At 41.4% G+C, this 23,552-nt stretch overlaps 1 protein-coding gene across 5 annotated transcripts; it reads left to right on the top strand.

Moving 5' to 3' along the window:
- The first annotated feature begins 112 nt into the window (after positions 1-112).
- On the top strand, positions 113-23,139 carry ENTPD5 (ectonucleoside triphosphate diphosphohydrolase 5 (inactive)). 5 transcript variants are annotated; one of them, XM_030451868.1, is made up of 14 exons: positions 113-200; positions 5,589-5,866; positions 6,931-7,010; positions 7,993-8,136; positions 8,470-8,545; positions 10,194-10,229; positions 11,077-11,165; positions 13,118-13,197; positions 14,698-14,759; positions 16,208-16,309; positions 17,181-17,321; positions 17,635-17,691; positions 19,190-19,305; positions 19,483-23,129. In XM_030451868.1, the coding sequence occupies exons 1-14, from the start codon at positions 172-174 to the stop codon at positions 19,567-19,569; spliced, it is 1,377 nt and encodes a 458-aa protein (XP_030307728.1). In that variant the 5' UTR covers positions 113-171; the 3' UTR covers positions 19,570-23,129. The 5 variants fall into 5 exon arrangements, with proteins under 5 accessions (XP_030307728.1, XP_030307727.1, XP_030307730.1 ...); XM_030451867.1 differs by lacking the exon at positions 113-200 and adding an exon at positions 340-442 and having other exon boundaries at positions 5,588-5,866; positions 19,483-23,139; XM_030451870.1 differs by lacking the exon at positions 113-200 and adding an exon at positions 477-713 and having other exon boundaries at positions 19,483-19,569.
- The last annotated feature ends 413 nt before the right edge of the window (positions 23,140-23,552 follow it).

Here is a 23,552-nt window from a genome sequence, read left to right as displayed (position 1 = left end):
AGCCCTCCCCGCCGTCGGGGAAGTCCCGCCCCGCTGGCCCGGTCACCGGGCCGCTGCCTCGGGCTCGCCGCGGCCCGTTCCCATGGAACCGGACGGCGGCCTCCCGCGACGCGCAACTCACGCGACGGTCGCGTGACGTGGGCGCTCTGACGTGACGGGCAGGCCGGCGCGATGGGGCGCCGCCGCGCGCCCGGAGACCGGTGAGAGACTGTGCTGTGTGTGTGTGTGTTGTGTGTGTGTGTGTGTGTGTGTCTGAGTGACAGCGCCCCGCTTGCCATGGAAACGCGCCCCGGCCCGCCCCGGCGGCCCCGGGATCCGTAGGGGGGCGGGGGAGGGGGCTGCCGGGGGCCCGCTATGGCTTGTCCTGTCAGGGAGGTGCGAACCTCTCGCTCCAGCCCGGCCCGTGCCTGTTCCCGCGTCCCGAGAGGGAGCTTCGCTGGGGTGGTCTGGGGGAGAGGTGTCAGGGAGCGGCGCGAACCCCTCGAAAGGACCGGGGGCGCTTCCGTAACCCGCGGGGCGCTTGCCGGACGGGGCGGGCGGGCGGGAGGGAGGAGGCGCGTCCCTGATGGAGACCCAGCGCGGGGCGGGCACGAGAGGAAATACCCGTGTCTGCCCGGTAACCACGGTGTAGCGCTGGCTGTGCCGGCTGCGGGGAGAGCCGCGGTCGGGGGGAGGAGCGGCGGGAGGGTTTGGGTTGCGGGAAGGAAATGCAGGTTAGGGAAGGTTCAAGGTTTCTTAGGCTTGTTCGGAGGTTGAGCTGCGGTGTTGTGGCGTTGAGGTTGTACGTGTGTAACGGGGGAAAACACTTGACAGCCCTAAGGCGATTGGAAAAGGGGTCGGGGGTGCCCGTCCCCAGGATGTCCTTGGCGTAAGGTCTGGGGAGCGCAGCTGGGACGCTGGGATTTGCGACCCGGGTTCGCCCTCTCCTCTGAAGGACGAGCTCTCTGCGCCCCCAATCTGCCCTCTCGGAACAGCGGGGTGGTGCATGCAAGGTGATGCGCACAGCCCCGGTACGTGTGCGGTCAGGGAGCTGTAAAGGACGCTCGCTGAGCGCTGCAGGAGGAGAGGACCGCGCAGCCACCTCCTGGGGGAGCTGCCTTGGTCTAATTACATAGAAAAATTGAAAACCCACTTGGGCGGAAATGACAGTAAATAAATAATGTGTATTTGGAGCCCTCAGTGATGCAAAGAGATCAGAATGGTGATAATGCGTGTTTTGGTGAGTTAGTTCTGGGGTTTTTTTCCTAGCGCTTAAAGCTCTAGATCCAGAATTTTACCCAAAATGTTTGTGTGCAAATATATTATTTCCTATATCTTTAGGGAAATGCTGGTAAAATTCTGCCAGTGAATTCAGTTATTCTTTCTGTTACAATTTTTAAACTGTCTAATTTTAAGAAACTTAAATTTTGTCTAAACAATCCAAGAAAACATTTTTACCAGGTAGAAAGTCCAGAAAAATACGTGACTTTTGGTGTTGGAAAAAAAAGTAAGTTTAAAATGTATTTAGCAAGTCATGAGCACTAGGTGTAAAATCTGCTTGTCTGGAAGATAGATCTTTGTTACTCCAAGAGCTGCTCCTCTGGAAAATAGATTTTGTTACAGTGCAGAAAATAGATCTTCCATCCCTGAATGATTTTTGGTGTGCCTGAACAATAAAACAACTTAAAAATTAATTACATTTTTTTTTCTGTTTCCTGAAATATTTGCCTAAGTACAAATACTGAATATTTCTAATTATTTCCTAATATTTCTCTTTATGTCAAGTATTTCCCAATGATATTTTAGGAAACAGAAGGGAAATTCTTGAGTTCCTCAGGTACACTGCTTTCTTCTTACATTGACTTCTTATCAGAACAGACAAACTCATTTATTTTTACAGAGAGGTGCTCCCATTGCTGTGTAATGGGTTTTACACGTTCTTTTTGTCAGAAACATTTAATGTGGTGCAAATTCCTTGTTTTGAAACTTACCAGTCCTGTGTCTGGCAAACCCTAAGTAAGGTTGTGGTTCACTGTCTTAGCTTTCTTATTATCCTGGCATCACTTTTACTTCTGTTGTTTAAGGAGAGTTTGGTTGGGTTTTTTTTTTTTTTGGTTGGTTTCTGTCTTGCTTCCTATTCATGCTCTTAGTCTTGCACTTTCTCTGCAGCATCCCAGTATTTTTTGCATCATACAGTCTATCTCTGTAGCTCCTAAATCTCTATATTGGATGTGATTCAAGTTTTTGGTTTAGTGTCCAAGATCTGCCTTACACTGATGATATTTACATGTGTTTGCCTGTGTTGGGAAATAAGCATTTTTCCTTGTGTCACTGGTGCTCTTGAGGTCAACTATAATGTCTGTGTAAATGTTTTACTAACTTGCTGAACTTGGTTAACTTTCAACTTCTTGAAATTCACCCCATGTAATTATCTGAGCAGGTTTCATTGCTCATATTGAGCAATGATAAACTCCAGTCTGAAAAAAACAATTTGACTGATATTTTATGTGCCTCTGTGACGTTGTAATTTGCCTGATAGAGTCCACTCCCACTAGCTGAAAGTGAAGTGGTGCAGGCTCAGTGTCCCTTGTCACCATTCTCTGAAGCGGTTTTCTTTAGGAATCTTTGGAGTGGAATAGCTGTTGCTTCTCTCCTGATTCAGGTGTGTGCATAATATATTAATTATCAATGTTGATTTTTACTGCTCCTTTATAAAGGCAGTAACTGGAGCCTACTGATGGTGATTTGTGTGTTTTACCTGCTGAACTGCTTGCTTACATTAATGAACTTGTACTCATATTACAGTTACTCTGTTTTCTCATTTCTGTTGTTTATTCTATCCATTCTGTTGTATTCTGATAGCAGCTAGGATATTAAGTTGCTTGAAAAGAACTCTTTTGAAACTGTTTTTCCTTCTCAATAACTAATCTTATCTAGCTCTACCCCAAATTTTCTCCGCCGTTCTTTCTTCTGACCCTCTTCACAAATTCCTTTTCCATTGCCATTTCTGTTATGCTTTGCCCATTCCCCTCTGTTGTCCCTAATTTCTTACTGTAGTCATCTGTTTTCCTGCTTTTTCTGTACACAGTTTTGCTAATGTACTTGGTTAAATGGTTTGAACCACTCACTGTAAAGGTAAGATGTGGTTTTTTGATTTTTAGTAGTGATGGTTGAAAATAAAATCCTGAACTTAAGGTGCTGAAGGTGGAAGGGAAAAACAGTCAGGGGAGAAGTAGAGAACAGAAAATGCAAAGTGGTGGTGGATGTCTGAGAAGGGACAGAGAAATTTAGTGATGGGGTTATTTCATGGGAGGCTAAGGCTCATTCACTGGTAGATCTGGCAAGGAAGGTATGTTAATGATGGCAGTTGCTCAGATATTTTAGGGTCATGGGAGATTCTGAGGCTTGCATAAGTGTCACATGTACCGTTTGTAATAGGACTCTGGAGTTTGCTCTAAAGGCAGGTGCTTGGGTTGTATTTGTCATGGGTCAGTAAGCAAAATCCTCACATTGCATGCAAATAAAACAACCTTTTCTGACCAGGTGGAAGGTAGTACTCACTAATGCAGCTTCTGTCAAAACAGTGTAGCTTCTTGGATTTTCAGCAGACCTTCTTGCTGTGATGCAGACGTGGGCAATGCATCAGTCCTGAGCTGTTAGGCAACTCAGGACTTTTCAGGGATTCTGTTCAGAATAGGACTGTAAGTTGTTACTCCTTCCCCTGTAAAATGTGAATGCTCCAAAAACTACTGCAGTTGCAGTTGACCTGTCACAGAGGGTAGCCAGGAATATTCTCCATTTATGGGACAGTAAAGTCACTTCTGCCTCTTCTGAGGAATAGTGGAACAGGAGCTTCTGCCTGCAGCTCTCTGCACTTGCTAGGAGCAGAAGATTACAAATAAAGGTCACAGAAGACAGATGGGGCTACCCTGCTGCAATGGGCTGTGCATTTTCTTTGCTGTAGAGACAGCTGAATGCTGGAGTGAATTAGAGAGACACTTGAGAAATGACCCAATATTACACTGTTTAATGAGAAAGGGTTAAAGTTTGTCTCAGTTTGCTGTCACTGCAGACAAAGGTGAAGGGTAGGAGTAATAGAAGTTTTACAAGGGCTAACTCTGAGATAAAAGGTAGTGGAGGATAAATGAGTTCTTTGGGTGTGGGAGAAGAGGGTGGAAATAGAGGCTATGTCAGGTTCACATAGAAGAAGGAGAGAGGTTAGAATTGGCACAAATAAATGTAGGATAGAGATGGCAAATGAAGATTTCCAGAGAAGGAACATAGTGGGGCTGAGCAGATCACTAAAAACAATCAAATGCAAGGGCTAGAGATGGGCAAGGGCCTCAGACAGAGCAAATGTACAGGCATATGAAATAGAATATTCAGTGCTGTGGGCAGATAGATGTGTTGCCAAGTGTCTGGAGAATGATAAGGAGCTGTTTTCACCTGTCTGCTGAGTGCTCTGAGTATATGTCCATGCAGGAGACAGTGTATATGATGTGGGATCATGCCACATGCTCTTTTCTGCTTTTAAAATACAAAATAACAAAGTTAGCTGTATATTACCCTTCTTTTTACCTGAGCACCTAACAAACCCTGTCATTTATGTGCCCATATTTTTCTTTAATTAGCTTTTCTCAGGAAAATTATAGGCAAAGATATCTGTTCACAGGGAGGAGGTGTAGTTGTTTTATCTTGATATCCAAAGCTGTGTCACACACAACTTTGGGGCCTTGGTTTATTGAAGCTGTTGTTTGAAACTGAGTGAGCAACATGAGTGTTCAGGGCAGGTGGTCCAGCTGTGAGAATGTGGTGGGGTTTTGTTGCAGGTTTTTTGTTTGGTTGGTTGGTTGGTTGGTTTTTTGGTTTTTTTTGTTTGTTTGTTTGTTTTGTTTTGGTTTTTTTTTTGTTTTTTTTTTGTTTTTTTTCTAAGAATTTTTCTAAGAATGAAAACTGTGTCAGGAGAAAATTATGGAAAACCAAAAAAAGAAAAATAGAGAGGCAGAGCCCAGGTGCACCTTACAGTTCAGTCCCTCTTGTACAGCAGAGGCATTTTTTTGGGACATGGATGCTTCTGGAAGGGTGTGCCTTAGCTCTGTGTGCTGATCTCTCCCAGCAGCTCTTTTTAACCCAAGATGAAATTCTCTTTGTTTATGATTCTGAATAGGGCTTGTGTTCTACCACAGCATCTCATGTGTGTAAATATTAGGGCAAAGTGGTTCAGCCCTTACCTCCTCTTCGGTGATGCTCTGTTCAGATAAGATTTGGACTTCTGGGAGGTTTTGGGGGCTGTAAATCCTGAGAACCTTTAAACCAGATCAGAGAAAAAAATTGTCTAAATGAAGTCTAAACTAGAAATATTGGGATGCAAGCTACTTCAACTCTTCCGCATTTGAGAAATGGAGAAACTGCTACTTGGAAAGAGCAAATCAAGTAGATGCATCTGTATCATTAAGTGCAGTAAATCACATCTTTTTGATGAAGTGTTGAAAAGCATCTAAAGGGCAGAATATATGTGTATAGACTGATACTTTCTTTCTCTGCAGACTTCTTAAGGAGAGGGCTCTTGGTAATTTCTATTCCTGCTTTTTTTTTTTTTTTCTCTACAGAACCCACTGCAGCTCTGTGATCGCTGATCCACGCTTGACTGCCTCAAGGGCTCCTGGCAAGATGGCACCTTCCAGACTTCCCATCCTTCTACCACTGGCATTTTCCTCTTTGTCCTTTGTTCTTTCCCATTCAAACAGAGTGATGTGGTTTCAGGATTTCTTTCCACCTAACATGTGCCCTATAAATGCCAAAGATGACACTTTTTATGGCATAATGTTTGATGCAGGAAGCACTGGAACCCGAATTCACATTTACACTTTTGTGCAGAAGAGCCCAGGTAAGACCCTGTGTCAGTCTGTGCACTTGGAGAATGTTGACTCAGGTTACAACTTCCCAAAAGAGGCTTTTTTTCCAACACAACATTTGTGAACAAATTAATGTTTCTACAGTTTGTCCTTCAAGTGGTTCTTTGACAGATGGTTATAGTTCATTTGTGGAGGTGTTTTGAAAGTATCTCTTTCTTAAATTCTACTTACATTTATATATCACATTTCATAGCAAAGTGAAATCAGTAAGTTAAAGAGTTACAAACACTGAAGGTCTCAGCCATTTTCAGAACTCCTGTGCACAAATGGACCACACTCCACTATATCAGGTGTGTTGCAGAGGTGCCCAAGTTGACTGCACATACAACAGGATTTAAGAGAGCAAATTAGTTTGGGTACAGTGAGCCAGCAAATTTGCAAAGGTTGAAAGCTGATTGGTGGAACTCTTCTAATGAACCCTTCAGGGCCACATGTAGTACCTGTGTGGCTTCACATGATTTCAGCTATAGTTTGGGAGGACTGGTACAACATCCAGCTCTGATGGACTCAGCTTGACTTGTATTATGCAGTACTCAGGGGTAGCTTCTAGACCCAGTCTGCTCCACGAGCATTGGTCACACCTGTTTGGTTTTGCAGCCAAATTCTTGAGCCCAGTAAGCTCTGTTCTGTGTTTGTGAGTTGAATAAAACACCTAAAGATAATCACAAGTTGACGGTGTTTGTCTTAATATGAATTAGTATTTCTCGATTAGCTGGAGGACAGAAAGAGAAATGAATTTTATTAAGATTATAAAACAGTCCTACTACATTGCTGTAGCTCACTGTTGCTCACAAATGCAAAACATATATACTTGTAACTATAAGAATTGTGAACTTGCAGGATACCAGGGAAACATTGTTGTAAAAGTGTTCCTGCAGTGAAGGAGTAGTGTTTGTTTTGGGAAAGGGTATTGTTTGCAAGGGGAAATCAAGAATAGGCACCTTAAAGGAGTTCCATGCAACCTTTTTTGAAACTAAAAAAAAAAAAATATATATTTGAGTTGTTGACTGTCTCCTGTAATTTTTATTTTGTGCAGAAAATCTTCTGGAGTTGGAAGGGGAAATCTTTGAGTCTGTGAAGCCAGGTCTTTCTGCTTATGCTGATCAGCCTGAAAAGGTAAGGCTCTCCTTCTTTCCCTATGAGTTTGTCTTGCTTCTATTAGTATCAGGATCAGGATTCAGAAATGAGTAACAGAGCAGAGAGCTAAAATAATCCTGTTGTGATACACAGGGCCAGTCCTGAAGAGAGCTGCCATTTTCCAGATACCCAGTGCTGACAGTAAGCTCTTTCACAGCTGAAGGAGGTGCCACAGAAATGACAGATTAGATACTTCTTGTTTTAGCAGCCTTTGAGTTGAGGACTGGCTTAGGGAGAGTAGGGAGAGGTTTCTCTGTTTGCTCAGTTGCATTCAGTCCTACAGAAATTTGAGTGAGCAGCTTTATGTGAATGGCTTTTGGATTTTTTTTTAATACTGATGGGACCTCCCATTATTTCAGTCAATTTTCTTCTTCGTTGGGTAGGAGAAAAGAAGAATTCACCCCCAAAGACATTTCTAGACATTCCACAGGCAAATGTTTATTACTGATGCCAAAATGTAATTGTTAGAGCACTGTAAATAACTGAGAGCCAACAATGATGCCTGTACCTCATGTGGTAACCATTCTACAATTGTCATTTAATTATAGTACTTGCTCTGGACACATTTGCAATTCTTAAATTGCATTTAGTGAAATCTACAGATGAGCCTTTGCAGCTTCAATCAATAATTGTACCCTTTAGTTTCATCTTACTGTAAGATGTATATGTTTCCAGTACACAATTCCCTTGCCTTCCTCCATCCATTCAAATAATACTTTCCACAAACAATGACATCTCTCTTGCCTAAGATACACCTGTGAATACAGTCATCCTTCCCAAGCAGACATTGTCTCTAAAGTTTTTGTGAGATGTTTAGCACAGTTTTTACCCTTATTTTGGATGTGGATAAAGTATCTCCTGCTATTGAACACTGGTTCATTAATTGGAAATTGGGAGGCCTATGTTCTGGTGGATTGTAGGGAGGAATCTGTCAGAAAAACCACTTTCTTTTCTCATTTAGGGTGCTGAAACTGTCAGAAGATTACTGGACATGGCCATAGATGCTGTGCCACCTCATCTCTGGAAGAAGACCCCTGTAGTGTTAAAAGCCACCGCTGGACTGCGCTTGCTGTCAGAGGAGAAAGCACAGGCTTTGCTTTTAGAGGTAATCCTAAAATCTTTTGGATGTCTCTCTGTTTAATCTTTCATGACTCAGTTCTCCATTCTACTTAGTATAAGAGATTTTCAGCCATGAAAAGTGACTCTAATCCCATGTTATCACAAAACTACAGATGGTCCTGAAATCCTCTGTCTTGATGCCGATAGGAGTCGCAGGGAGAGAGACCTGTAATACATTTTTCCTTATCTCCTGGCCCTTGAAAGAAAAATAATTTTGTCATATTTTATACTGGTGTGAAAAAGAACTTTCTTTCTGTCACCATCAGAACAGAAGAAGATTCTTAAGGCCCAGGAATCTAATAATTATTTATTGTTTCAGGTCAGGGAAGTCTTTGAGGAATCACCATTTCTTGTTCCAGAGGACAGTGTTAGCATCATGGATGGGTCTTATGAAGGTATGCTTTAGAAGGAGAAAAGAAGAGAGATGCAGGGGAAGGAGAGAAAGAGGGAGATCTTCTGGGCATGAGAGGGAAAGAGAAATGGTCACTACACTGGGGGAAAAAATAAAAAGTTTCTAGTGCTGCTTGAAATAATTCAATCCTGTTTTTCCTGGGAGATTTGACTTCTTGGTTAGGCTGCAAATGCAGATATCCAAAGAATTTTATGAGTTATCTAGGTGAAGGTTTATCTGAAACCTTCTGAGGTTGCAGAAGATAACCTCATCTCAGAAATGTGTGCAGGCTAATGCTGGCTAACCAGGTGAAACCTCCTGTTGAAAACTGGTGGAAAAACGGTGTCTGTCTCTGGAAGGCTACATGGTGATATATAACAACTTCGGAAGCTTATGGAAAGTGCCTGATACATTCTGCTCTATCAGCATTAAGAATAATCTACTCTGATGAGTTTATCAATTATCAAGTTAAGGTTGGAAACACTGTGCATATTAGAAGAGAGTGAAGGGTAACTATAATATTAAAACATTAGAGAACAAAGTAAATAATAAAATAATATTTTTTTTTAAATATCTGATTGAAAAAAATTAAGCTGATAAACTACGAGAGGAGGTAACCAGAAATGCAAGAAAAGGTGAAAATGTTTTAGGTTTGGAGTAGTGATGATTTTGCATTGCAAAACAGACTACCATATTATTTTGGCTATGTATCCCGACTACTGCCCTGGGGAATCGCAGGTAATAATCCTTCCGTATGGATGTCTGATAAGAGCTATTTGTGATGTTACATTCAGTTCTGAACACTTCATTGTGGCAGATATATTGCCAGTTTGGATGGTGTTCAAAGAAAACAAAAAAAATTACCATGGTGCTTAAGCAAACAACAAATAGAGGAAGATTAAAGAGCAAAATCTATCCATATGGGCCACGAGAAAAGGAGAAGGAAGAAGTCTTCAAAGTATTTGAAGGAGAAGTCTTCAAGTATTTGATGAAGTACAGTGTAATGCATAGTATGTCACTGGGATTAATGGGTAAATTGTATAGTAGGGAGAAGTGTTGTACAGGGAGCTGGACTAACATGGCATGACAGAGCACAGTGTAGCCTGCCAAAGTTTATTTTAAAATCCCACCTCTTCTTCTGTTGCATGTTTATCTGTGTCTGTGTGAGAATCACGACAGTGTCAAACAACACACTGGAGTCAAAGAGGAGTTGCCAATGATTTGCTAGTTGCCTCTGTATCTGTAGTGTAATTACAGAAACCACAATCTTAAACAGAGTCTTGTGTATGCAATTTTTTGAAATTGAAATACTGAGCAGGGAAAAATTGCCCAAGGAAACTTGGGCATTGTGTCAGCTCATTACTTCTTTGTATATTGTTTGGATAATAGAGGTGATTTGTGCATGCTACAGTTGCATAGGATATTACAAAAATTCTTCCTATCCCAGTGTATGATATTCTAATGAGTCATTAATGCATCACATCACTTAATTGTAAGTTTGAATTAATCTCTGAAGTATGGGGTGGTTATGTTGTTAGTAACAATTTCCAGGTAAATGAGTAAGATGTGGATGGGTGGTAAGAGCCAGAAGAAGGTTATGTGAGTATTCAGTGGTGACGTGTTTTGTTGTGTTTTTTTTTCACTCTTTGCAGGAATTTTAGCCTGGATCACTGTGAACTTTTTGACAGGTAGTTAACTGTATAATTCTCTCTAAATAAGAACTTGAGTCTCTTCTGTGGAATTGATCACCCTAAGTTATTCTGCCTTGGCTGTCATGTCCTACTTTTCCTCTCCATTGTGGTACCAATGCTAAAGCAGTGGATTGATTTGGGCAGACTGTGTTCCAGGGGGATAGCCACACCTGTAGTAAGAAGGAGGTATCTTAATCCAGAAGATGCCAGGATTCACTTAAAACCAGGGGGCACTAATGCAGGCAGGTAGGGAGTGGTACTGCTAATCTGTTGGAAGGTGGGAAACAAGATTTGCTGATGCTCTTCATCCCAGCATGAACTGTGGCTAAAATGGTGTTACAGGGAATGCACTGGTTATTTAGCCCTACTGACTGTAAGAAGTTCTGGGAATGCAATTTAATGAAGAGAACAGAAAATAAGTACTGTAATACATGAGCAAGCACAGAAGCTGCTGTGGATGAAGAGAAATGGTAAGAGCTGGTTCCACTCTTACTATCTTTCCTCTCCTACTGCGTTTGACCAGCTTTGTGGTGGTTACAGAATTAATGTAATCTTCTGTAAGAGATGCTTTGCCTCTTACTTTCAGCCTTTGCTGAATATCAAGAGATTTGTGTCACTTTAAGGGGAAATTAGAACCAAGGAAGGAAGTCCTATGAATCTTTTCCTAATTCCTTCTGTTTGTCTGTCTTTTCTCTGTGATGTGTTTTGTCTTTGGAGCTCAGCTCAGCACTACTGCATTGATGAGATAAATACAATAATTTGTTGGTTGCTTGAATGTACATGTAGTATCCACATTTTAGCACTTGTGCACTTCAGACTGTTCTGAGAATTGTGTTGTTTGCAGGGCAGCTGTCTGGCCAGAACCAGCATACTGTTGGGACTCTGGACTTGGGAGGAGCCTCAACCCAAATCACATTTCTTCCACAGTTTGAGGTGAGGAGTGGTAAAAAATGTGCAGGTTGGGACTGCAAGGCCAGTGGAGAAACCTTAGCACTGCTGTGCTCTCTGCTAGCACTTTGGCAGCACTGACACAAGCAGAACATCTGTGGTGTACAGAACTTCTGTATTGCTGTTCCCTTTGACATCAGCAGTTGGCTGAGAGATGCTTGCAAACAAAGCAGGCTGGGTAGCAACAAAGAAAAAAGAAAGCAAGCAAGTGGGTAAAACCAAGGAGAAACGGCCTTTGTTTTCTAGACCCAGGCTGGGAAAGCCCCATTAATGCAAATAATTACTTTGTATTCAGTAAATGTAAACATTCAGGGTCTGATCTGTAAAAATTCAGGGTCTGATCTGAGTTATCCTTTTTTTTTCCTTCCCTTTCCAATTTGATAGCAGATCTTCACTAAATGTAGGGAGTCGTGGGAGAAGTGGGGTGTCTCAAACATCTTTATAATAGCACACTCTTTCTTTCCTCATCAGTTTCTCATAATTTTCTTTGAGAATTCCCCTCTCTGCCCCCCTGTCCATCTCTGCTGGATTTGTCAGAAATTCTGTAACAGTTTGAACTGGACCCAAGTCTAAAGTTTGCGTGGGAAAATTGCAGGGTTATTTCAAAGGGTATTACAGCATTCTTGATATCCGCTTGATACTGTGAAGTTGGTTTTGTCCACCATTCTGAGGGAGTCCTTTGAACATTTTTTGTTTACAGAAATGGAATTTCTCAAAGGGTGTTTGGCGACCACACAACACATGGTTTTCATATCAGGATATTTTTCATTGTGCAGTGGTGGGTCATGTTGAAGTATGACGTACAACCTTATCCTGTTGAGCAAAGCCTGAAATGCTCTGGGCTTGCCCTCTGGTTTGTGTTGATAACACCTGCTGAAGTGGGCACTGGACCAGTAGGAAAGGGGGTTGTGTGTCAGAGTTTTGGAGAATAAATAGAGCTGTGAAGTAGGCTGAACTGCAGCTTAGGATTCAAACTTTTCCTTAGAGCCTTGCAGGAAAAATGCCTCAAGGGTTTGCTAATGACCAAGACCATTCTCTTTCACCTTTGAGCAGGCTTCTGTCTAAGACTTTACAAACCCAGATCTGTTTGGTGTTTTTTTGCTGTATCTGGGTATCTGAATGACAGCTACAGGGACTTCACATCCTCAGTCCTCTCTGAGGTTCTGTTGCTTTGTAACAAGTGTCTGATGTAAATGAACAGGGACAAGAAGGGATGGGAGAATGAGGTTACTAGCAGAGGAAAGACAGAAACTGGGACTGAAGGACTGGGAACAAAGGAACAGTAAATGAGCCCTAAACTGGCTCAGATTTACAAGAATATGACAGTTTGTCTGGCAAGAATGTAGGGACTGAGTACTAGTAGGGCAGAGGGAAGACTATGGAAGGAAGAAGACTAGAGGTGGTGAGACAAGAGGTCAATTTAGAGGAAAGCACTTAAACCACTAGGTAAAGAAGCTCCAAATCTCGGAGCAAGTGGTCACAGTGTTTCCTTAAGTATCAGCATGACATTTAACGAAGTGAAAATTTGGCCTATACTTTGCATTTTAAATTCTGCTGAGTTCCTGAATTGAAATGTCTGTTCTGACTTGCAAAAGGTCATAGCACTTCTACTGCAGCTGAATTAATTGGGGACTCTGTATATAAAGACTAGCATGTAAGTACTCTGAAAAAGTCAGATATCCTGAATTATAAAGTATTTTAATCCTGATCTACTGCTCTTCCTTATTATACAGTATATACAATGATGCATATAAACAACTTGCTGCTAAAAGCTGCAGTTATTAGGGGACACCATTAGAAAACTGTTCTTTCCTTTCAAAGGAGATCAGATGAGTGTGCAGTAAACCCTATGGGTATATCTGTGATATTACATCAAAGTTGGTTATTTTTATTAAAAAATAGAAACTAAAATATTTTTTCTTTTACTTAATTTTTAGGAAACTTTGAAGGAAGCCCCTGGGGATTTTCTTACCTCATTTGAAATGTTTAATAGCACCTACAAGCTCTATACTCACAGGTGAGGACCAAAAAGGGTCCTGTCTTCACTGGGGAAATCAGTCTTTCTACAGCTCCTGTGCTAACCACAAATGGCCATGTCATCTCATTACCAGCTGTTGAGACCATGACTTTTTTACCAGTTTTCTTATCTGCTTGAAACATTAGTTGAAGTCGAATGTGACCTTAATTGACTGGAAACATTCCAGTATCATGGTCAATATCACTGCAAGGGAATATTGGTCAGTCTATCAAATGAAGAGAAGGCATTATGAGTTATTATATTTAAGGAAAAGAATTCTCATTACTGGATTCAGGACAAATATTCAGGATCACAGACAGGTGGATATTGTGCTGAGTCAGAACTAAACCTGGTCAGAGATTTGGAAAGAGGACCTTCCTGAGACTTTATGCTGCTTAGTTTAAAATGGCACATCTCATCAGCAACTGAATAAAAAGAAAGACCTAGACTGATATAAACCAAAGAGAGATAACCACAGGCAGCTGATACAACCATCAGGAACACAACAGATTCTTGAACCAACTGGAGGGGATCCTTGTCCTGGAATAAGACGATTATCTTTACTGTATTAAGCTAACAAGTTTCTGAGATGTCTGCAGTGAAATGCAGAGAGTTTATCTGCTTGACTTACAGTCCAATGAGAACTTGACCGTGTATGACATCTAGTCTCAGCCCATTACTAGTGGGACGAAGACAGTAATCTCAGTCAGTTACAGATTATGCTTACTTGACAGCAAAGCTGGTTTAATAGTTCTCCTCTCCTACTGCTTACTGATGTAACTGACTGCTGTATTCACCAATACAGTCCAATAGATCACTTAAAATAATTGGAACTGAAAATAATCTCCTAAAAATGAGAGGGCTCAAGGTTAAACTCTGATTATTCTGTAAATGTTTGTATTGTCATGACTAAAGGGATAAGTAGCCAAGCACAGAGATGGGAATGAATAGCCAACAGGTTTTTAATCTAGCTGTGTTGCTGAAGCCAGCAATATGTAATGACATTCCTATAAATGTTGTTCACATCCTAGCTTTATAATGAGTATAGTGTGGCGTCAGAGGTGAATTTCACACAAAGGTACAGCTCCTTTTTAGTGGGAGGGTCTGCAGTTTTCTACCAGTTCTGCCCGAAGAGCACGTAGTCTTATCCTGTTCTCCATGCACTCCTCTCATACCAACCTCTCTCCCTTGTTTTTAAAGTTGTGCCTTTTCTCTTTTCATGAACATCTTGCAGAAATGTCACAGTAGCTCTAATCACTTTCTGCAGTAGTAGATTCATTCATTTTACAGGTCCTTGTAATTCTTGGGTTTGTGTAACTCTTTTGGTACTTTGAATTATTCTTGAAAAGGGAAATAATCTGTTTAAGAGAAGGGAAGACTTGTGGGAAGCAGAGGAAGGAAATTTGGCTTGGGTGTTCCAGGGTTTAGGAAGGGGCTATGGGTGAAGTATACCAGATGTGCAGGAATTATAACTGTAATATCTGCCTTTGTAATCTGCAGCTATTTGGGGTTTGGACTAAAAGCTGCCAGACTAGCAATACTTGGAGCTTTGAATATGGAAGGTATGTTCATATAAAATATCCAAGATTTTTAAAGAGATGGCTTGACTTTGTTTTGTGTCAGCAGCCCATTTCCTGTGTCTTTGCTTCTGTATCTGGTGCCTTGCTTTGCTTTTGCTGGTATAGATTTGCCTTGGAACAGGCTACTGCTTCTTAAGGAGTTGTCCCATGAGACAGGCTGCTTTTCCCTATTTTCAGGCTCAGACTCAGCTTGCAAAGACTGAGTGCAAATTCCAGAAATGCTCATGTGCAAACACAGAGGCATCATATGTACATGGCCAGTCACAAATACAGTTTTACAAGCATCCACAGAAACTTAAGAAGCATGAATAGATCCTCTTCCCAAGGACTGCTGCTTAGGCCAAGCCCACTTTATAGATCCCTCTGCTATCTGCCTGCTCTGCTGTGTTGCCCCAGCCCTCCTGGTGTATTTACTGTCCAGTCTAACTTGAAGTCCCTGAGCATATTACACACACTCTGGCTCACTAATCTGTATGCATTCTCACATTTCTGAGTGTTTCCAGTCTCTGACTTAGACTTTAAGTCTTTTCAGCCATCATGCCCAGACCTTGGGCCTTTTGTCCAGTCTCTGGCCCAGACCTGGGGTCTCGCCAACTTCTGGATTCTTACTTGCCAACTGGGTGGACTTGTGTTAATTCCTGGAATGTACTCAATTAAAAAATAGTTGGGAAAAGCTAGGTCAGATTTCAGTGACTGGTCACAAGGCTTGTCCAGAAAAGCATAATGTCCATCTGCCTGCTTAATTGTGATTGCCTTCTTTTATCACACCCCCTCATTTTCCCACATTTGTCCTCCCCTGATCACTTGATTCCCCCCTTCTCTGCCTCTGAGTCTTCTCCTGAACTTCCCTTAGTAAAGTTTACAGAATCACACAATCCCCCTCAACCATTCTGTAAGAAATTTTGTTTTTTCTGTGAGACCTGTGCTGGCCACAATAATCATGTTTTATCCTCTTGTCAGTCACAGCATTTCTGGTTGAATCCTTCAAGGGTTCCACATTCAGTGGGTCCTATAGTGGCCACTGATCAATGTTTTAGGAGTTCATGTCTTCATTGCTCAGTTGCTTTGTTTCTCTTGGTTATCTGCTGTCTGTTAGGGTTTTTGTAACTGTGTGTGTTTAATTTATTACTGCTCTTGTTTCTTGTCTTCTACTGTGAACAACCATTATCCAGATATCCTTGTACCATTTATCTTGTATTAAAAATTACAAGCCCAGCTGCTCTACAGCCTGCAGGACAAAATGGACACAATTTCTCCAGATAGAGACTGGTCCTTGATTTGTAATCAGTTTGTGCTGCATCCATTAATTCAGATTTCCAAACTTTGCTTGAAGACATTAATGAAGATCTTTCACCCTTGTCTGGTTCTAAATATTGATTAACTGTGTTAAATTTTATCATTTCTGACTCTCCCCTCTGGTTTCATTCCAGCTGTGGATGGACAAATGTTCCGCAGTTCTTGTTTGCCAAAGCATCTGGAGGCAGAGTGGCACTTTGGGGGAGTGAAATACCGGTACGGTGGCAATAAAGAAGGTAAGATAAGGAGATCTGTTGCTTCATGTAAGATAAGTCTTGTCTCCAGAATCTGAGGTTTTTCTTGGGAAAAACTTTATCAGTTACCTTGGGTCTTACAAAGTTTACCTGTCCAGTTATAGATTGGGACTGTCAACAAGGCTAACGAATCTGAAGCTGTTAAGTGTAGTTTGCTTGTACTCTCCATATTCTGGCTGTGATCTTATACTACAAATGTTACCTTTGTAGAAAATATTAAGAGTTGCTTGTGCAAATAAGTTTTTTCTGAGGTTTTGAGCTAAATGTAAAATCTCAGGTTTATTAGGGTACAACAACTCGTAGGCCAAAGTGTATCTCACTTGTGGAACTATTTAATATTCCTAATGCTGCATACAGATGGTGAAGCTGCTGCCATCAGTAACTAGAACAGACCCCTCTGGTGACTCCTGTTGCTTTGCTTTACAACAGGGAACATGAGTGTTATGCTGCAGATCTCTTTTATGCAGACTGAATTGATAAAATGGGGAGGGAAAGTGAGGCTTGATCTAGCATGTGGTAGCAAATGTAAATGAGATCCTGCTGACCACAGAAGATAACAATGGGAGATTTGCTGGATGTGGAAGAAGACTATCATGCACCTACATTGGTTTGCTCAGCATATCCTTCAGATACTGCTATGATCTGCTCTAACTAGTTCCATTTGATGATGTGAGCTAGAGTCCTTGGCTGCATGCAGGTGCTATGCTGGATTACAGAAGGAATACATAAGATCTTTTCCCCTCTTCTGATGCCTTTTTTCTCTGCTTCATCCCTTTTTCATCCTAGTGCCACTGACTCTTCCATCTCCTGGACATGTCTTTTTGGCTGACCGCATCTGTGTTTGTCCCGACAGGAGAAACAGGATTCAAGCCTTGCTACTTAGAAGTACTGAAGGTTGTCAAAGGGAAACTGCACCAACCAACTGAGATTCGTGGGAGTTCCTTCTATGCTTTCTCCTATTACTATGATCGTGCAGTTGACACCAACCTAATTGGTAAATTGGTTTAAAATAATCTGCTATGTATGAGCATGTCAACCAGAAGGTAGCCAGAGGAGCCTTGGAGACTGGAGCCATGGGGAGAAGGGAAAAGGAACAGTGTTGAGAAAGAGGAAATACACAAAATGCCTTCAGGGAAGGAACATGTATCAGTGTAGTTTTATGTTTTAAGTTCAACAGATGACACTTGTTCTCTATCTTCTGTTACCAACAGATCTCACTTCTAGCCCAGCATCACCACATTGCACTGTAGGGTCAACACAAATGCTTTTAGGTCTATGATGATGCTTTGTCACCTCTTCCTTTTCAGATTACGAACAGGGAGGTATTCTGGAAGTGAAAGATTTTGAAAGAAAAGCCAAAGAAGGTAATAGTCATGAGACTTGGGGAAACTGGTGAGAATGAGAAGTAACAAAAATATTAATGTCCATAGGCAGTACATAATGTGAATTTGACTTTTTAAAAAATATTTGTTTAATCCTAATTCCACCTATGCCCTCTGTGTCACATTACTTCGCTTTTATTAGCCAACATCTGTAACTGTTGCAGAAGAAAGTAGTGGAGCAGTAAGGGGCTCACACATTCCTGTTGAGGAGAGTGGGGAGAGAGTTCATAAATGTCAGTACAAAGGAAAGTGAATTTGTTGTATTGAGAACTCCTGTCAAACTGCAACTCTCTGAGTTTAGGAGTGCTGACTTCCGTAAGTGTCACCTTAAATCCTTTTTAATCTCTTAACAAAATGGAGGGTAGAGAGCAAAGGTTGTTTAAGTCTGACAGCCTCTTCTGCATTACTTTCTGTTCCTCTGATTTTTTCTGGATGCTTGTTCTAGTTTTGTACCTCCTGCTGTGAAAATAGAGCTCTCACCTTGTCATGCTATTGATGGCTAAAACTTTAGCTTGCGGAGCAAGATATTACCTCTGAATTGTGATCATTCTCATGATGATTAGTGGACCCTATTTGTAACAAGATGATGCTTTGTAATGTCATTCAGGACTGCCTTTTTTTCTAAAATAGGACCCAAGTTCTAATGATTTTTCAGTTAAACTTAATCTCCCTAGAAACTCAGATGGTTTTGAATACGAGGATGCAGGTCTAAAGTTTTACTGTGTTTGGTTTGTTTCCTTGGATACTGAGAGAGCTTATTTCCAAAGATGCAGCTAAGATGTTCTCTTAACAATACTGAACTGTTTATCTAGCTTTAGAGCACCAAGAGGTCAATTCTTTGATCCTAATTTAAAGCTCTTCTTACTAATTTCAATAGGAGGATGCTTCTTACAAGTTTCTAAAAAGAAGTGAGCTCTGCTTTTGATGCTTATAGACAAGGGCAGTAACAGTAGGTCCAGAAAACTTTATTTAGTGTAAATTCATTTACCAGTCACTGTACCCTAACTGTGGAATCTTGACTTAGTTAGTTGCAGTGAGAGAGGGGTTGGTTGAGCATCTTCCATGTCTTTGGACATGTGTGCTTAAAAAAAAAATAAAAATAAAAGCAGCTGACAGCCTAGAAGGTAAAGTCCATTTTTGGAACCATTCTTGGAGATCAGACAAAGAAGACAACTGTTATGTTCTTGAAAGACTAAGTAATAATCACCTCCAGTAATAATCTGCCAGTTAGCAGCTGAGCAGAGACTCAGACTTAAAAATAGCTTTGTGGATTATAAGGGTGCACTTACGATGGAGTTAAGAGAAAGTGGAAATATTGTATGGTTTATTCTCCAGCTGTGCAACATATATTGTGTGTCATATGTACCTGTTAAGAGAAGTGTGTGTCTTGGCTTAGTAGGATTGAGCACAGTTCAAATGTATAAGGTAGGCAGAAACTCCTTATTTTGCTTAGATCCCTGTTTTTTATTTCCTTTTCTAGTCTGTGATAACATGGAGAGGTACAATTCAGCCAGTCCTTTCCTCTGCATGGATCTCACTTACATCACTGCTTTACTAAAGGAAGGTTTTGGATTTAGGGACAACACACTCTTACAGGTGAGAAAACCAGTTAAACGCCAAAGCCGGCTTCCAAATTTCTCTTAGGAATCAACATGCCTTGGTTCATTTTTCTGGTTAGTTATGCACTGAGACTTTTCAGGGTCTTTACATGTAGTTGCATGAGATCATGTGCATGAGAGAACTGTAAGGAATGATTTTTTTTTTCCTTTACAGTTAACAAAGAAAGTGAACAACATAGAGACAAGCTGGACTTTGGGTGCTACCTTTCACCTACTGCAGTCTCTGGGAATAACCTACTGAGTTGAAACATTCCTGTGGACTTCAGCATTTCAGAAAGGCTGAGAAAGCAAACCAAAATCTTCAGGTACATTGTTCAGCTGGAGTTGGCCACAGAGCAGAATATGGACCAAATCTATAGAACAGATCTGCACCTCAGACTGGTATTGGGTATAATGTGAGTTGCACAGTATGATTTATACTTGTGATTGCCATAAATGATCCAGAAGTTGCCTTCTGAAAGTTATAAGGCCTAAACTCCCAGTGTATCTGCAAGGAGCTCAAAGCCAGCTTTCACCAGCATGTTGGAATAGCACCCGTTGCCAGAAGCACAGAGCAGCTGATATGTGGTGGCACACTGCAGACTGCAGTTATTTTCCCTTCCCCTTTTATTTTAAAAATACACAAATTAAGGTAGCTTGTGAGATGCTAAATACAGAAATTAAAGATGGCATCAACAGCCATTCAGAGAAAAGTGAACCCGTTTGGATGCTGCCAGCTTTGGTATTCCAAGTGCCCAGCTGTTAGCTAAGCTAATGCATTGCAAGAAGAGTCCAGTTTTTCAGAAGGGGGGCCTGAAATAAGCACATGGGCATGGTTTTGGGAAAGGTGTTGGCTAAAACTCTTGGTTTTAACTTAGCATTTCATTAAAGAGCAATCAGTTCCTAAGCAGAATGTGACCCTGACTGTGTTTGTTTTGCTGCCCTTTAAAAGTCTGAGCAGTTATACCATACATTTGGGTACCAGACCTGATAAACTGATTGACTGATTTAGCATGCAGTCATAACACAAAGTTGTGCTGGCACCATGAGACATCAGTGCCAGCTACTTAAACTCCACTGCCAGGAGAACTGCTTGTCACATTACACCCACAAGGACATTAAGGGTGCAGTGAGATGAAATGCAGTGAGCTGATAGCTCACTTTGAGAGGCAAATCTGTTTCCCTGCTTTCAGCAAGGCACTCCCACAGCTTGCTTTCTTTTGATGATGGAGCTCCTCAGGTTCTTTGGTGAACCAGTTCATAATGCCAGAGTTAAATCAGTTCACCAGTCAAAGCTAGTGCTAACACAAGGGAAATAAGCATTGCACAGCCTGGGAGACCTGCTGGGACACAAAGCTGTTAGAACACCAGAGCCCATTTTACTGTAGCGAGCTCTTAAGGTGTGGTTTCCCATCTGAAAGTTTGGGCTTATTGCTTCCTGCACTCTGCTTGGGAACCCCCCCCCCAAGAATGCAGTGCTGTGGTGAGAAAAGTTGTTTTTTCAGTTGTTTAGTACATGAAAACAGGGAGATTGTGGAATTAGCATCAGAAATGAGCAGGTTTGCTTTCTTATCCTTTGTTTGCTTATTCCTTGTCTACTTAAAATTGTTTTAAACTTAATTTCTTTATTAATACAGTGGAGCTGAACCCATAAAATGGTGCAGCCTGCATCTCCCTGAAATTATTTTTAATACATACAGCAGAGCTAGCAGTGACAGTGTTGCAGCTGTTCCAGAAGCCCAAAACATGTCAGGATAGCATGAATCTATATCTGAGTAACAATTTAAAGTGGATCTTGCCATCTCTTTCACACCAAACACATGGAAGCAATGAAAGGTCAATATTCTAGATGAAGTGTCTTGTCAGATAAGATAGAAAGCTGAGCTGTAAGATCCTGGTTTTCCTGTTTAATTGGCTGTAGAGAACATGAAGATACCTCGAATACCGTAAGGCTCTAGGTGCAGACCTTGCATTGTCCTGAACAGATCAGCTGTAGAGACAACTTTTTCCACCCCATGAACAGCTGGCAGCTAGGTCATCTGTTTGCTCCTATTTAGAAAAAATTAAGTATCTTCTATTCACCATGGAATATGTAGTGTACAGATGAATTTACCCCAGTTATAAGAACTGAGAAGTATTATGCATCTGACTAAGGGAAGCTTTTATCCACTGACTTCTTGTGACAAAACACTTTCCTGTCAGGCATTTGCACTTACCTGTTTGCTATAAGACACCTTTCCCACTTCTGTAAAACCAAAGACTGCCCTCGTGCTACCTTCTCTGCAAACTGGATTTGAAAATAATTGGTAATTCTCAGCAAGGGGAGGAAGTAGCTTGCTCATGCCCTCACCAAGCTGTTTGGAGACTTAGAAACTTGCCTTACTGTGAACATTAGTCCACTTCCTCGAGTTAGCAGCACAAGTTTTAGTGCGACTGATGATGCTACTCCCTTCTCATATCTCAGGTTTTACAGCACTAGGGTGCAAGGTGTGCTTTTGTTGAAACAAGTTGTCAGCAACAGGAGTCCAAGGATTGATGATGGAGCTACCCGTGCTTGTCCCACCACTGACACCTTGCTGTAAATTCAGGCTGTTTCTGTGAAATGTGAAATGTTCATCCTATCTGTACTGCCTACCAAAATCTGTTTTGAGATCCATGTTGGAAAAGTCCTCAGTGTCACACCAAACTTCTGTTTCTCACTACTGTTAGAACATGAATAGAGTGGTTGTGGAGGCAGCCTGGTGGCTGACTTCTACCAAAAACATTTCTTATTCCTCTTCCTATTGTCCCACAAAACTTAGTATAAGGGTTGGTCTGCACAACAAGGTGACTGCAAATGTGTTCATTCTGTGTTCAGTAAACAATTTTATTCACCTCTGTATTCTCAAAGTACAGTGCCACATGCAGTGGTTACGAGCCAGGCCGCAATACTCCTGAAAACTCTCTCATTTCATTCCAAAAGTTTTCTTTCAGTCTGAGCCAGTGTTATGGCAAACTCTTAGTAGGTCTTGGGGTGGAGAGCCATAGGGCTGTATTTGAAACAGGAATGGAAGGTGGGATGTTACATGTAAGGAACCAGCAGCAGCTCATCTGCCAGCTGGACAGACACTAACCCCCAGGAGTACTGAAGGGTTTGGTTTTGTCTGGAGGGAGGATGGTCTAGAACAAGGCAGGTACCAGAGGAAGTTTCTTTCCTGTGTTCTTTGCCACAGATTCTGGTACTACACGTGCTAGGTGGGAGCATCTGCTTCCCAGTACCAAAGTTGCATTAAATCTGAATGCTCAGGGCCCTCATTTGTCAGTGACATAATTCATTAACTGAGGCAAAACTGCTGCTCTCTATCAGGGGCCTGATCCTGCAATGAGAGAAACAAAAACTCAGCTCAAAGGTTTCTTGTGCAAAAAATTGCAGAATTAAGTCCCTGCTGTTTACATCTAAACTACCCAAGGTGGGTGGGGAATCTAGAAAAGACAGTCTAGTCCTCACACCCTCATGCAATGAGATTATTTATGAGCTTAACTACAAACCTAAGCAGCCTTTTATGAGAAGAGTTCTACTTGCAGCCCTGATTTTTATCTCCTCCTTCATAATGTCTTTTAGCCAGTCACTAACAGGAACTGAAGAAGCACAAGTAAAGGCTTTCAGATCTTTATTCTTTCTGATGTTAATTCCTGATACTGGTTAATAATATGTGTAAATCTTGCCCATGGGCAGAGCTCACTTAATGTTGTGAATGTCAAATGTCTAATGCAGGAGGCTGGTGTTTGGAACCTAAGACAGAATATCCTGAATGTCTATTTTAGTAATTAAAGCATTTTTAACAATATTCAAGACACTGTGGTGCAGTTTTCTTTCCTAGATATTACTGCTGTCTTGCCTCTTTTTTTCATGGAGCCCTTCAGACCAGCCTGTTTCACAAGAAAAAACATTATTAACTAAATCACCAAGAGCAGTGAAAAGGACAAAAGAGAAACAGATTAGAGCTTTAAAACATATATGCCATCATGAGTTGGCTTTCATCTACTGCAAACTACTCCACCTTTCTCAGTCCAGGAAGTGCTAAGAACCCAGAAATGATACTACAGTTCTAGATACCGCAACAGAAAAAAAAAAGTTATTAAGGAGCAAAAAAAATTATGGCAAAATTCAGCACAGTGTTTGCCAAAAGAAATATAGTGATTTCCACCCCAGTCTTCAATTAAAAAGGCTCAAATTTAAAGCACATTGTACAGATAAGTCTGTGT

The sequence above is a fragment of the Calypte anna genome, chromosome 5A, assembly GCF_003957555.1.
Source record: "Calypte anna isolate BGI_N300 chromosome 5A, bCalAnn1_v1.p, whole genome shotgun sequence".
Lineage (NCBI taxonomy): Eukaryota > Metazoa > Chordata > Aves > Apodiformes > Trochilidae > Calypte > Calypte anna.
This window is presented reverse-complemented; position numbering and strand designations above follow the sequence as displayed.